At 41.6% G+C, this 14,720-nt stretch overlaps 1 protein-coding gene across 4 annotated transcripts in view; it reads right to left on the bottom strand.

The window, feature by feature from the left end:
- Nucleotides 1-14,720, bottom strand: part of etv4 (ETS variant transcription factor 4) — a 106,603-nt gene that overhangs the window by 49,300 nt on the left and 42,583 nt on the right. For all 4 annotated transcript variants that reach the window (XM_072561578.1, XM_072561575.1, XM_072561576.1 and 1 more), the window contains 2 exons: nucleotides 6,593-6,719; nucleotides 872-1,051 (listed from right to left, as the gene is read on the bottom strand). In XM_072561578.1, coding sequence (XP_072417679.1) covers nucleotides 872-1,051; nucleotides 6,593-6,719 — 307 coding nt within the window. The remainder of the gene's footprint in view (nucleotides 1-871; nucleotides 1,052-6,592; nucleotides 6,720-14,720) is intronic.

The following is a 14,720-nucleotide window of genomic DNA, read 5'->3' on the forward strand; positions in this document are numbered from 1 at the left end:
TACTGTCGTAGCACAGTGTAGCTTTTACATGCTCCAGAGTATGAAATCAGGTCATACGTTGAATTTTATATCATCATCATTAATAAAATTGTACAACAGATAAAAGAAACCTTTGCATCAAATCAGGATATATAAAATCTGCATAAAAGATTTCTCAGGCCCTTGTTTAAAGTGTTATGATTTTCTGATTTGCCTCTTGTGATCTTATAGGATTTTACTCATCAAATTTTAAGTTGCGTTTCAATTTACTGTTCAGCTGCCCAACTTGGAACTGCTGTCACATCAAAGCCAGCGTGTGTTAGCATGGAAAGCCTTTCAGCAATATTGCTACTTCTGACCGAACAAAGAAATGCTGGGTTTTCCTCATAAATCAGGACTCCCAGGCCACTCCAGGTGTAAAGGTACCCATCCAAAACCAAGCAGACATTAGGCAAAAAGGACATATGTTATACTGGGATCAGAAGTGTTCCGTGTTAAGCTAAGGTATTCCAGGTATTCTCAAATTCAACTAAATGCAAACCTTCCTCGGCTCAAAACAAAACGGTCAGAGACAAATGCTGCAAAAAATGACAGCATGAAATACTTTTTCAGATTGGAAATTTCTAAACTTAAATACAATAGTACTCCCTCAAATAATTGCTACTGGATTCCAAACAAAATGCTTCACATGAATTATGTTACATTAAATTGTGATACACTAACTACAATGCAAACAAACAGAGGCATGGTCAATGAATTCCAATTGATAGTACCAGTGACCCATTGTAGAAGTAAGAGGCATTTCATCATTAAAACATTCAAATAGCTTTGATTCAAAACGCAATAAAATTATGTGAAACTCAAAGACAATAGGAGATCTTCAAATCTGTACCTGTGGTCCATTGGGAATCGGCCATTGGTTATGGACTGTGTGGGTGTATGGAGATTCACAAAGCCGTGCTCCCGTCTGGGATTCACCGTGGACTTACTGCAGGGTTGTTGTAATGGAGTATTTGAAGGGGTCCCTGGAGGTGGGGAGTTGAGACCAACATGTGGCTTTTTCTCATAGGCACTACATAAAGTGAAACAAATGACTTGATTAGCTAAATGTTTTCTTTAACATCTTAGTAACAGTTCATTATATCTATGCCATGATTAAAGGCTTATTGTGATGTTTTGGACATTCCTTCAGCCTGTCATGAAAAGGATATTGTACCTCACCAAATAATTTCTTTCCAATATAATTTCAAAGCTTCCATTTTGGCTCCTTCCCCATCATTTACGAGGTATATCTCAACTACATCATTAAGTATAAATCCTGCTTTTACAGGGACACAAATGAGAATCAATTCCATCTCTCCCCACTTCCATCTACCAATTTCATGGCTGCAAGTATTCTTTCCAATTACATGCCTGGTAGGAAGACGGAGGGGAGCCACAATTGTATCCAGCTCAGTGGTGGCCAGGTCTTTATTCCAATTAGCAAACACATGCTTCGAGCATGGATTTCAAGAGGCTCCCTTGCTGTCGACATATGCCAATTTCAGACATGTGCTTAAGCTCGACTGACTGTAGATACCAAACTCTCTTTTCTCCGCTTCTGCTGTATCATTGACCTTCAGCTTATCTCATCTCTGTTGACAACTCTTTGTTTTACACCTTGAGATTTAACTTAGACACAGTCTTACAGCCAGATACCCCCTTGGAGACATTATAACTCAGTTTCACCTCCATTGACCCACCCATTCCTTTTCCTACTCCAGACAAGTTGATGTTAGGAACAGTGTTGTTTTTTTTAAATCCTTCTTTGGCAATCTCCTTCTGTCATACATCCTTGTATACATCTGTTCTTTACTGTTTCTCTATTCTTTATACCTCTCCACAGTGAATTACTGAAACCTTGTTCTTTGGAATCCTCTCCCTAGATTCTTGTCAATACTTCCTTTCCTGGAAACTCTTGGGATCAAGGACTCCATTTGGCCAAATTTTTCGATGTTCTTTCTTGCTGAACTTTCTTTCCCGCTCAATACTGTATAAGTGCGTGGAAATGTGATAGAGTCACATAGCACAGAGACAGACCCTTCCCTTCAACTTGTCCTTACCAACTAGACATCCCAATCTGACCTAGTCCCATTTGCCAGTATTTGGCCCTGATCCCTCTAAATGCTTTCTATTCACGTATCCATCCAGATGCTTTATACATATTATAATTGGATCAGCCTCCACTATTTCCTTTGGCAGCTTGTTCAATACACGCACCACTTGCTGCATGAAAACCGACTCCTCAGGTCTTTTTAAAATCTTTCCCCTCTCGCCCTAAACCTATGCTCTCTAGTTTTGGATTCCCCTATCCTTGAAGAAAGACATTGGCTATTTACCCTATCCATGCCCCTCATGATTTTATACACCTCTCAGGTCACCCCTCAGTCTCTGATGCTCCAGGGAAAAAAAAAATCCCAGTCTATTCAGCGTCTCCCTATAATTCAAACCCTCCAGTCCTGGCAACATCTTGTAAATCTTTTCTGCACCCTTTCAAGTTTAACAAATCTTTCCCACAAAGGCAACTAGGACTGTACGCAGTATTCTAAAAGTGGCCTCACCAATGTCCTATGCAGCTGCAACATAACATCCCTCCTCTTATACTCAGTGCACTGACCAACAAAGGCAAGCATGCCAAATGTCTTCTTCATCACCTCGTCTAGCTGCGACTCTATTTTCACAAAACTATGCACCTGCACTCCTAGGTCTTGTTTGGCAACACTCCCCAGGACCCTACATTAACTGCGGAAATCCTGCCTTGATATGCCTTACCAAAATGCAAAACCTCACATTTATCTAAATTAAACGCCATCTGTCACTCCTTGCCCAGGCCCATCTGATCAAGTTCCAGTTGTACAGAGATAAATCTTCTTGGCAGTCCACTACACCACCTATTTTGTTGTCATCTGCAAACTTACTAACCATATATCCTATACACACATTCGAATCATGTATATAATTAGAATGGATACTGGATTTTAAGATCTATGGCCCCAGGCTCCAAAGTTTATTTCAATTCTACCACTTTTGCGGTTAGATCGGCTGCATTTGAAACACAAATGTTAAAGCCAGAATCTCAGAGCACCTCAATTTGCTTTCCAGGTCTAGCATTCAAGTATAGTACTGTATTTATTGTTAATACAGTGATCACTGCTGGTTTGCAGAAAGAAGGCTACTGAAATACTAGTGTCACATCAAAATCTTCATTTTAACTTATAAAAATATAACATAAATCATCTTCATACAGGGTCCTTTAGTTGTGTTGTGTATAGAGGTAAGAAGCTTAGTGAGCCTTGCCTTTATAGAGATTATTTTGTAGATGCCGTTGTTGCTTCATGCAACTGCACCAAGTCACCAGGCACATCCCAATAGTATTAATGATAGTAATTTCAGCCAATGTGCACATACATAACTGGAACTGCACAATGCTAGTTTAGCCTCCAAGAGGAAATTGTTGAGCTTAATACAAACTTTTTAAGCTTGCTTTAATAATGCATGAAAAATTCCTCATTCACCCATTACTAATGCATCCTGTAGTGGATTGAATCACATTCATAAGGAATGTCTGTTGCCAATGAATTTCAGCACTGGGAGTACTAGAAAACAGACCCTTTGGTCCAATCCGACCAGATATCCCAACCTAATGTAGTCTCACCTACTGGCACCCAGCCCATATCCTCAAAACCCTTTCTATTTGTATACCCATCCAGATTCCTTTTAAATTTTGTAATTGTCCCAGCCTCCACCACATCCTCTGGCAGCTCATTCCATACACGTACCACCCTCTGCGTGAAAAAGTTGCCCCTTAGGTCCCTTTTAGATCTTTCCCCTCTCACCCTAAACCTATTCCCTCTAGTTCTGGACTCCCCGACCCCAGGGAAAAGACCTTGTCTATTTATCCTATCCATGCCCTTCATGATTTTATAAACCTCTAGAAGGTCACCCCTCAGCCTCAGACACTCCATGGAAAACAGCCTCAGTCTATTCAACTTCTCCCTTTAGCTCAAATCCTCCAAACCTGGCAACATCCTTGTAAATCTTTTCCGAACCCTTTCAAGTTTCACAACATCCTTCCTATCGGAAAAGAGACCAGAATTGCACACAATATTTCAAATGTTCTGTATAGCCACAATATGACCTCCCAACTCCTGTACTCAATACTCTGATCAATAAAGGAAAGCATACCAAACACTTTATTCACTGTCTGATCTACCTGCGACTCCACTTTCAAGAAAGTATGAACCTGCACTCCAAGGTCTCTTTGTTCAGCAACACTCCAGCTGACCTTACCATGAAGTGTATAAGTCCTGCTAAGATTTGCTTTCACAAAGTGCAGCACCTCGCATTTATCTACATTAAACTCCATCTACCACTTCTCAGCCCATTAGCCCATCTGCAAATCTGACTAAAAGTAAAGATACATCAAAATGCGGGAAGTAGCAAAGAAATGTCACTCTATGTATTGCTGTCTTCTCTATTTCTGTTAGAGCCATGAACAAAACAGCAAGGTTTGGAAAGCATTCAGCCTGAATATTCAAAAGTATTTAGGACAAAAAGAACTAGAATTCATGGCTCTGGAAACTTTCAAGGATACAGATAGTTTGTGGCATGAACGTTGGCCGAAATCAGCTTTAGAAAGGTAAGAAGAATTTTACTTGATGCATTCCCTCTCAATACCATTTCTGTACATTTTACACAGCAGTCTGAATGCTAGCCCAAGTCAGAGTATTACTTTGTAACACTGCTTCACCACTTCATGTTTAATATACTCTTCGATGAGGAAGGTGATGCAGAGAGTCTGTCACTGATGCTGGATCCCAACCTATGTTTTGAATTAAGTTGTGTATATAGGGGGAGAAAAAAAAAAGTGAGGACTGCAGATCAGAGTTGAAAAACGTGGCGCTGGAAAAACACAGCATCCTTCGATGTGCTGTGCTTTTCCAGCACCACACCTTTCTACTTCGATATATAGAGGTCAGTTAGCTCAGGTGGTTGGACGGCTGGTTTGCAATGCAGAGTGACACCAACATCGTGGTTCAATTCCTGCTCTAGCTGAGGTTACAATTAAGGATTCTCCTTCTCCAAGTTTCCCTTCACCCTGAGGCATGGTGACCCTCACGTTGAACAGCCAGTCATCTCTAATTGGAGAGCATCTGGTAAGACCATGGCGACTTTATATTTCACAGTTTTCCTTTTGTCATTTATCACTGATACCTTTTCCCTCCTGCACATCATACAATCCACCATTGCTGGCCTGGAACAAAATGTTTTTGACCACAGGTATCACTACAAGTCTAGTCAATGCTGTTGTATTGGCAACCCGTGAGGCAATAGGTTAAATTGAGCTGTCTCCATGCCTCATATGAAGTTGGAAAACTATAGACATTGGGATGCTTATAGTACAAAAAGTTTGTTGAGACAAAGAGACGGAACCTGGAGACACCTAGTCCAATCGAAACACCACTTGCAATGCTACCAGACGACATTTGTAGATTAGGTCTTTACATTAAATACAAGCCATGACAGAATGCCAATAACTATTCACAATTATTATGCAGGCATACCCTGACTCATTCCATATCTGTTTATAGATTAATGTGAATAAAATAGCTGATGTATTAATCATCAGCTATTTCTAGAAGAATGAAGTTGAAGTTGCCATGAAGTAAAAAAAAAACAAAATTATCCACATGTTCCACTTCCTTGGGAAAAAAAACAACCCTGTTAATATCAGAAATAGTTACAAACTTTGGAACTGAATTCCTAGGAAATGATTAAAATGATGCTGGTGCGGATGTGCAAATTAATTTTACATTGAGAGCTTGTGCTAAGGTCACCTATTGTCTTTTGATTTCCTTTATTAAGTCCAAATTTCCACACAGCCTGCCTACGTATTTTATAGGACCAAAGATAGGGAGATGAAGCAAAAAAAAAATAAAAACAGAAATAGCCCTCATACTACTATTTCCCTCAACTTCTATGTCACTCTTCCTGCTCTCTCTCAAACTAGAGACCTTGGCCTTATACTTAAGATTTAACCACAGGAAGAAAATAATAGGAATTGTATGACTTTAATGAATGAATGTTATAAATATTACAACATGTAATGGCAATAGTGGAATGAAGTCATTTGTGAGAGTTTTCCCATCAAAGAAACAAGAGAATTTGAATTTGGAGTAATTGGGAATAAAATCAAAGCATCAATGGGAATATTCTCCGAGGATCAGAGCTACCCATTTTGTTATCATACAAACAAAGAAAATAGGAACAGGAGTAGACCGTTCAGCCTCAGAGCTCACTCCTCCATTCAATATGATCATGGCTGATCATGTCATTCAGTACCCTGTTCCTACTTTTGCCCCAGACCCTTGTTTCCTATTTAAAGTTTGGCATGGAAGCCAGCAACACAATTTTCACTAAGATACAAAAAGTATTGTTTTGCATACTTTTTCAGCCTCTGCTCTATGAAGACAAAGATCAGTACTTTTTAGAAAAGGCAGAATGTGAATGAAACATTAACTCTTTCTATCACACCATTCTTCTGTGACTTACAGTAACAACCCATAACACTAACCTGGCATAAAGGCACTGTTCCCCATTGTTGTACTGGAATGATTGCTTGTGACGACAAGACAAGTTTGGATTAGAAATGGGACTCTGGGGCTCCTTTTTAATCTTCAGTGTGGGGCTGTGAAAAGCCACTGTTGGAAGGAAAATATTAAATGGTGGTTATTAATTGTCTTACAAAACTCTATTCTCTTCAATTCTATATGTTCAGCAGAACTCTGATCAATGTATCAGCACTACCTTAAATGAAATAATTTCCAGATGTTGACCAGGAATCTTATGCTGCTGTTACAGCTCTCAGTTACCAATAAACAATTCAGTATATTATTGTTCATATCGGAAACTAGAAAAAAAGTGAACTTTCTCAGACACCTCCAAGACTACCAGGAGAAAGTGAGGACTGCAGATGCTAGGGATCAGAGCCAAAAAGTGTGGCGCTGGAAAAACAGCCGGTTAGGCAGCATCCGAGGAACAGGAGAGTCAACGTTTCGACCATAAGCCCTTCATCAGGAATGCTTGGGAGGGCAAGGGGTTAAGAGATAAATGGGAGGGGTTAAGGCTTGGGGGAAAAGATAGCTAGGAATGCAATAGGTGGATGAAGGTGGGAGTGATGGTCATAGGTCAGAGTAGAGGGTGGAGCAGATAGGTGGGAAGATTGACTGGTAGGACAGTTCGAGAGGGAAGAACCAAGTTGAAGGTTTGGATCTGGGATAAGTTGGGGGGGGGGGACAAAGAGGGGAGGGGAGATGAGGTAACTGGTAAAATCCACATTGATGCTATGTGTACTGTCTCCTGGTCACAGTTCAGACTGAAATTCTACAATATACATTTGAAAAAAAGAGAAAAATTTTAGTGCTACTGTACATCAAGTGTACATATGAGAAACATGTTTGAAGCCATAACAGTTAGATAATTATAAACTATTAAATTATTTGGAAGAAAATTTACATTATTGATATTTAATGGAGAATTTTGTCAGCTTATTTAAGCAGATGTTGCTGAGTCTAGATATAAAAACAATTATTATGCAACTCTGCTATTAAAAACATACAATTGCAAAGCCGGTGTACATAGGTTTACTAACCAGATAACTGGTGCTTGTACAGAATACTGTCAATTTCACCAGAAGAAAATCAGAGTCAGCAGAAGACAAAAAACACAGACGAAGCATCAGGGGCAACCTGGATGGCACAATGCTACAATTCCCTTTGCATCCCCATAGCTCAAGGTGCTGGCTTTGGCTGAGCCTCCAAGTCAGATATATTGTGATTTCAAGTTACTCTCCACAAAGTTGAACTCAAGATGCAGGCTGACATTTCAGTGCAGCAGTCATAGCCATAGAGACAGAGCTGTAGAGAACAGACCCTTTGGTCCAACTCGTCCATGCCGACCAGACATCCTAAATAAATCGAGTCCCATTTGCCAGCATTTGGCCCCTAGCCCTCTAAACTCTTCCTATTCATATACCATCTAGATACCTTTTAATTGTACCAAAATTTCCTCTGGCAGCTCTTCCATACATGCACCACACTCTGCATGAAAAAGTTACCCCTTAGGTCTCTTTTATATCTTTCCCCTCTCACCCTAAACCTTGCCTTGTAGTTTTGGTCTCCCCCACCCCAGGGAAAAGACCTTGTCTACTTATCCTATCCATGCCCCTCATAATTTTATAAACCTCCCAAAGGTCATCCCTCAGCCTCCGATGTTCCAGAGAAAATAGCCCCAGCCTATTTCGCTTCTCCCTTTTGCTCAAACCTTCCAAACCTGGCAATGTCCTTGTAAATCTTTTCTGAACCCTTTCAAGTTTCACAACAGCCTCTCTATAGCAGGGAAACCAGAATTGCACACAATATTCCAAAAGTGGTCTAATCAATGTCCTGTATACTGCAACATGACCTTCCAATTCCTGTACTCAATGCATTGATTGATAAAGGCGAGCATACTAAACACCTTTTTCACCATCCGATCTACCTGTGACTCCAATTTCAATGAACTTGCACTCTTTGTTGTGCAACCCTCCTGAGGACCTTACCAAGAAGTCCTGCCCTGATTTGCCTTTCCAAAATGCAGCACCTCACATTCACCTAAATTAAACTCCACCTGCCACTTCTCAGCCTATTGGCCCCTCTGATCAAGACCCAGTTATAATCGGAGGTAAACTTCTTTGCTGTCCACTACACCTTCAATTTTGGTGTCATCTGCAAATTTACTAACTATACCTCATGTATTCATATCTAAATCATTTATGTAAATGATGAAAAGCAGTGGACCCAGCACCAATCCTTGTGGCAGTCCACTGGTCACAGACCTCCAGTCTGACAAGCAACCCTCCACCACCAGCCTCTGTCTTCTATCTTTGAACCAGTTCTGTAGCCAAATGGAGAGTTCTCTCTGTATTCCATGTGATCTCACCTTGCTAACTAATCTATGTTGATGAACCTTGTCAAGCGTCTTGCCGAAGTCCATACAAATCACGTCCACTGCTCTGCCCTCATCATTCCTCTTCATTACTTCCTCAAAAAAACTCAATCAAGTTGTTGAGTTCTGTTACAGGTGCTTTTTTCAGATGAGATATTAAGCCAGTATCATTTTTTTTTTTAAAAGCAGCCTCCTCAGATGGGTTACAATGATCAAGGCCAGTGCCTTGCCGAACATTCAGTTTTCAACCAGCATAATTGAAACTGCTCATTAGTACACCGCAGTGTGAAAATTGGCTGCCACGATCCCTCCATTATTACAGTGACTGTACTGCAAAAGGACATTATTGACTGTAAAGGGTATCTGAAAGTCACAAAAGACACTATACAAATGCAAGCCATTTTCCTTTAGACTCTTGATTAAAATTTTATACCATCACAGTAGAATAGATTTTTGATTGGTAGCAATCAACCCAAAGGAAATAATTAACTGTTCACACTTATAGCTGTCGCAAGTCTCACCAGGAGATAATGATCTGATGCATGCACTGACGTTGCTTTGCCAGCTGAATGCCAGTCAATTACTCATACCAACCTGCTGCTTCCAGCTGCAGTGATAATGTTGCAGTAGCTTGTACCATGTAATACAACTAGAATTAGCCCTGTAAAGTTTCTATTTGGCTACAATCTATCGAACAATATGAACCCGCGAACAGGTAATTGGCCATAGTTGGTAGCTAGTCAAATGAGATAATGATGTTCCAAAATGAATGTTGTTTGACCTCATCGTACCCATTTAATGTGACTTCAACTTGTAGCTTACTAATAAGGCAATTGGGATTATACTCAAACATGTTTACACAAATACAATCCAGTCTTGTAGTGCCCTAAATTGCTACTTTTGTATAATGTTTTCTGTTGACATTACAGGGGAGATTCTAGAATACTGACAGCAAGAAGAAGCCTCTGTCCCATTAAAAGTTTTGGTTTATGACTTGATCTGCTGCATACTACAGTTCCCTCATGAGATCATTTCCACTCTGTCATATCTACAGTAAACTGAAAGGAAAACGCTCAACCTTACGAATCCATGAACATGTGACTGCAGGATCATTACAGACCTCGACACAAAATAGGTAAACCAATTACCTCAAAGTTGTGCCATTTAACTAAGTCGGCAGATCTCTTGGTTAGAAGATTAATTTGTATCGCCATATCTAGATGGAGCTCTTCATCATAAACAGATACTTCAGTACAGAGAGAATACTGCACTGACTGCTATGTATGATAATAGTTCTAAAGGGTTTATGTTGGAGACTGCTCACCCAATCTATATCATTTTGGCTTGGTTGGTGTCCAGCTTATGACCCAGAGTCAGGTGCATCATTCGTAGCTCCTGCTGGGTGTAATTACCAAGACCAACTAACCAGTCTAACATGCAACGGACATCATGTAATAAACTAAACATTGTTGTGAAGACAAGTTTGTGGTTCATTCCCTACAATGATTAATTAAACAGGATCATTAATCCAACAGGAAAGAAAGATCATTCTTGTTCAGTTGGAACAAAAGTAGGAGAGGAGATTTCCAAAGTCACAAGATACCAATGATTGCTAGCTCAGAGTTGAGGAGCATTTTCTAGGAGTTAATGTGAAGACCTGAAGTTCTCATTTTTGATTGCAGACAAAAATGGGAAGAGTACTGTTTTAAACATCTAGGACTGTGGAAGACAATACTGTGTTACTAACGCTCATTGCAAATGCTGTTTACAGTGCTGTATCATCAAGCAGTGGAGGAGCAGGGGCAGCTTACTGCCAATGAGTTGGAGCTGGTGGGTGTGTACACAAACTGAAATTCAGCTGAAAACTGGTAATTGGTTGGTCTGTAGAATAGTGACCAGAGACCTTCTGCCTGTCAACAATTTTATGATGGGCTTCCAGGTAGTTGAACAGCTTAGGGTGTGAATGAGATGGTCACAAGCTTCTGGACCTCTGGAAATGGAGGTGCAGTCTTTTCTCTGCAGTAAAAAAAATCAAAAGCCTGAAGAGAAACAGCATATTTTCCCTCACCAGTTGCTATAAGCCGTGACTTTTAAACAATTAAGCTGTCCCTAAAATAATAGTAACAATATTAAAGACAAGCCAGAGAAACTTTGAGATTAGGAGCTCCTCAAGCTAAATGTTATTTTCTGTTGTATAGAACATAGAACAGTACAGCACAGAACAGGCCCTTCAGCCCACAATGTTGTGCAGAGCATTAATCCTCATGTATGCACCCTCAAATTTCTGTGACCATATGCATGTCCAGCAGTCTCTTAAATATCCCCAATGACCTTGCTTCCACAACTGCTGCTGGCAACGCATTCCATGCTCTCACAACTCTGTGTAAAGAACCCGCCTCTGACATCCCCTCTACACTTTCCTCCAGCCAGCTTAAAACTACGACCCCTTGTGTTAGCCATTTCTGCCCTGGGAAATAGTCATACAGTCAGAGATGTACAGCATGGAAACAGACCCTTCGGTCCAACCCGCCCATGCCAACCAGATATCCCAACCCAATCTAGTCCCACCTGCCAGCACCCGGCCCATATCCCTCCAAACCCTTCCTATTCATATACCCATCCAAATGCCTCTTAAATGTTGCAATTGTACCAGCCTCCACCACATCCTCTGGCAACTCATTCCATACACGTACCACCCTCTGTGTGAAAGAATTGACCCTTAGGTCTCTTTTATATCTTTCCCCTCTCACCCTAAACCTATGCCCTCTAGCTCTGGACTCCCCGACCCCAGGGAAAAGACTTTGCCTATTTATCCTATCCATGACCCTCATAATTTTGTAAACCTCTATAAAGATTACCCCTCAGCCTCCGACGCTCCAGGGAAAACAGCCCCAGCCTGTGCAGCCTCTCCCTGTAGCTCAGTTCCTCCAACCCTGGCAACATCCTTGTAAATCTTCTCTGGCTAACGACTCTATCTATGCCTCTCATGATCTTGTATATCTCAATTAGGTCCCCTCTCCTCCTCCTCTTCTCCAATGAAAAAGTGGGAGCTCAGTCAACCTTTCTTCATAAGATAAGCCCTCTAGTCCAGGCAGCATCCTGGTAAACCTCCTCTGAGCCCTCTCCAAAGCATCCACATCTTTCCATTAATAAGGCAACCAGAACTGGACACAGTATTCCAAGTGCGATCTAACCAAAGTTTTATAGAGCTGCAACAAGATCTCACCGCTCTTAAACTCAATCCCCCTGTTAATGAAAGCCAAAACACCAACGACTTTCTTAACAACCCTGTCCACTTGGGTGGCCATTTTAAGGGATCTATGTACCTGCACACCAAGATCCCTCTGTTCCTCCACACTGCCAAGAATCCTATCCTTAATCCTATACTCAGCTTTCAAGTTTGACCTTCCAAAATGCATCACCTCACATTTATCCAGGTTGAACTCCATCTGCCACCTCTCAGCCCATCTCTGCATCCTGTCAATGTCCCGCTGCAGCCTACAACAGCCTTCTATACTGTCAACGACACCTCCAACCTTTGTGTCGTATGCGAACTTGCTGATCCATCCTTCAATCCCCTCATCCAAGTCATTAATAAAAATTACAAACAGTAGAGGCCCAAGAACAGAGCCCTGTGGAACACCACTCACCACTGATTCCAGGCAGAATATTTTTCTACTACCACTCGCTGTCTTCTGTTGGCCAGCCAATTCTGTATCCACACAGCTAAGTTCCCCTGTATCCCATTCCTCCTGACCTTCTGAATGAGCCTACCATGGGGAACCTTATCAAATGCCTTGCTGAAGTCCATATACACAACATCCACAGCTCGATCCTCATCAACTTTTCTAGTCACATCCTCAAAGAACTCGATAAAGTTTGTGAGGCATGACCTGCCCCTCACAAAGCCGTGTTGACTGCATTTAATCAAGCCATGCTCTTCCAGATGGTTATAAATCGTATCCCTCAGAATCCTTTCTAACACCTTGCAGACGACAGACGTGAGACTTACTGGTCTGTAATTGCCGGGGATTTCCCTATTTCCTTTCTTGAAGGGAGGAATTACATTTGCCTCTCTCCAGTACTCAGGTATGACTCCAGTGGAGACCGAGGATGCAAAGATCTTCGCAAGTGGGGAAGCAATTGCATTTCTCGTTTCCCCAAAGCAACTGAGGACAAATCTGGTCCGGGCCTGGCGACTTGTCAATCTTAATGTTTGACAAAATTTTCAGCACATCAGCTTCCTCTCTCTATCCATTCCAGCGTGCACACCTGCTCTTCAAAAGTTTCATTCACTACAAAGTTTGTTTCTTTCGTAAAGACAGAAGCAAAAAACTCATTTAGGGCTTCCCCTACCTCCTCAGACTCCACACACAAGTTCCCTATGCTATCCCTGATCAGCCCTACTCTTTCTTTGATCATTCTCTTATTCCTCACATAAGTGTAAAATGCCTTTGTGTTCTCCCTAATCCGTTCTGCCAAGCCTTTCTCATGCCCCCTCCTGGCTCTCCTCAGACCATTTTTGAGCTCCTTCCTCACCTGCCTGTAATCCTCTAGAGCTGACCTTGACCTTAGCTTTCTCCACCTTCTGTAAGCTACCTTCTTCCTTTTGATGAGAAGCTCCACCGCTCTCGTCATCCAAGGTTCCTTTGTCTTACCCCTTCTTGCCTGTCTCAGAGGGACATATTTATTCATCACTTGCAACAACTGTTCCTTAAACAGTGTCCACATGTCTATAGTGCCTTTACCATGGAACAATTGCTCCCAATCCATGCTTCTTAACTCATGTCTAATTGCATCATAGTTTCCTCTTCCCCAATTAAATATCCTCCCATTTTGCCTAATCCTCTCCTCCATAGCTATGTAGAATGTGAGGCAGTTGTGGTCACTATCACCAAAATGCTCTCCCACCACAAGATCTGATACCTGCCCCAGTTTGTTTCCAAGCACCAAGTCTAGAATGGCCTCTCCCCTCGTTCGCCTGTCAACGTACTGAGTTCGAAAACCCTCCTGAACATACCTTACAAAAACAGCTCCATTCAAATCTTCTGCTCGAAGGAGGTTCCAATCAATATTGGGAAAGTTAAAGTCACCCATTACAACAACCCTACTACATCCACACTTTTCCAAAATCTGCTGACCTATGCTTTCTTCAATCTCCCTGCTGCTATTGGGGGGCCTGTAGTAAATGCCTAACGAGGTGACTGATCCCTTACTGATCCTAATTTCCACCCATATTGACTCGGTAGGCAGATCTTCCTCGACAATGGAAGCTTCTGTAGCTGTGATACCCTCTCTGATTAGTAGTGCTACACCCCCCTCCTCTTTTTCCCCCCTCCCTATTCTTTTTAAATGCTCTAAACCCTGGAATATCCAGCAACCATTCCTGCCCCTGAAAAACCCATGTCTCTGTTATGCCCACAACATCATAGCACCAGGTACTGATCCATGCTCTAAGTTCATCACTTTTATTCCTGATTCTCCTTGCGTTAAAGCAAACACACTTTAACTGATCCCTTGGTTCCTTCCTAGGAACATCCTTCCCACTAGCTGGTCTACCTCTTGCTATTGCCTCATGTGCATCAACTCTCACTTCTGGTATACAGCTCAGGTTCCCACCCCCCCTGCCATACTAGTTTAAACCCTCTTGAACTACTCGAGCAAACCTTCCACCCAGGACTTTAGTCCCCTTCCAGTTTAGATGCAACCCGTCCTTC

The sequence above is a fragment of the Chiloscyllium punctatum genome, chromosome 42, assembly GCF_047496795.1.
Source record: "Chiloscyllium punctatum isolate Juve2018m chromosome 42, sChiPun1.3, whole genome shotgun sequence".
Lineage (NCBI taxonomy): Eukaryota > Metazoa > Chordata > Chondrichthyes > Orectolobiformes > Hemiscylliidae > Chiloscyllium > Chiloscyllium punctatum.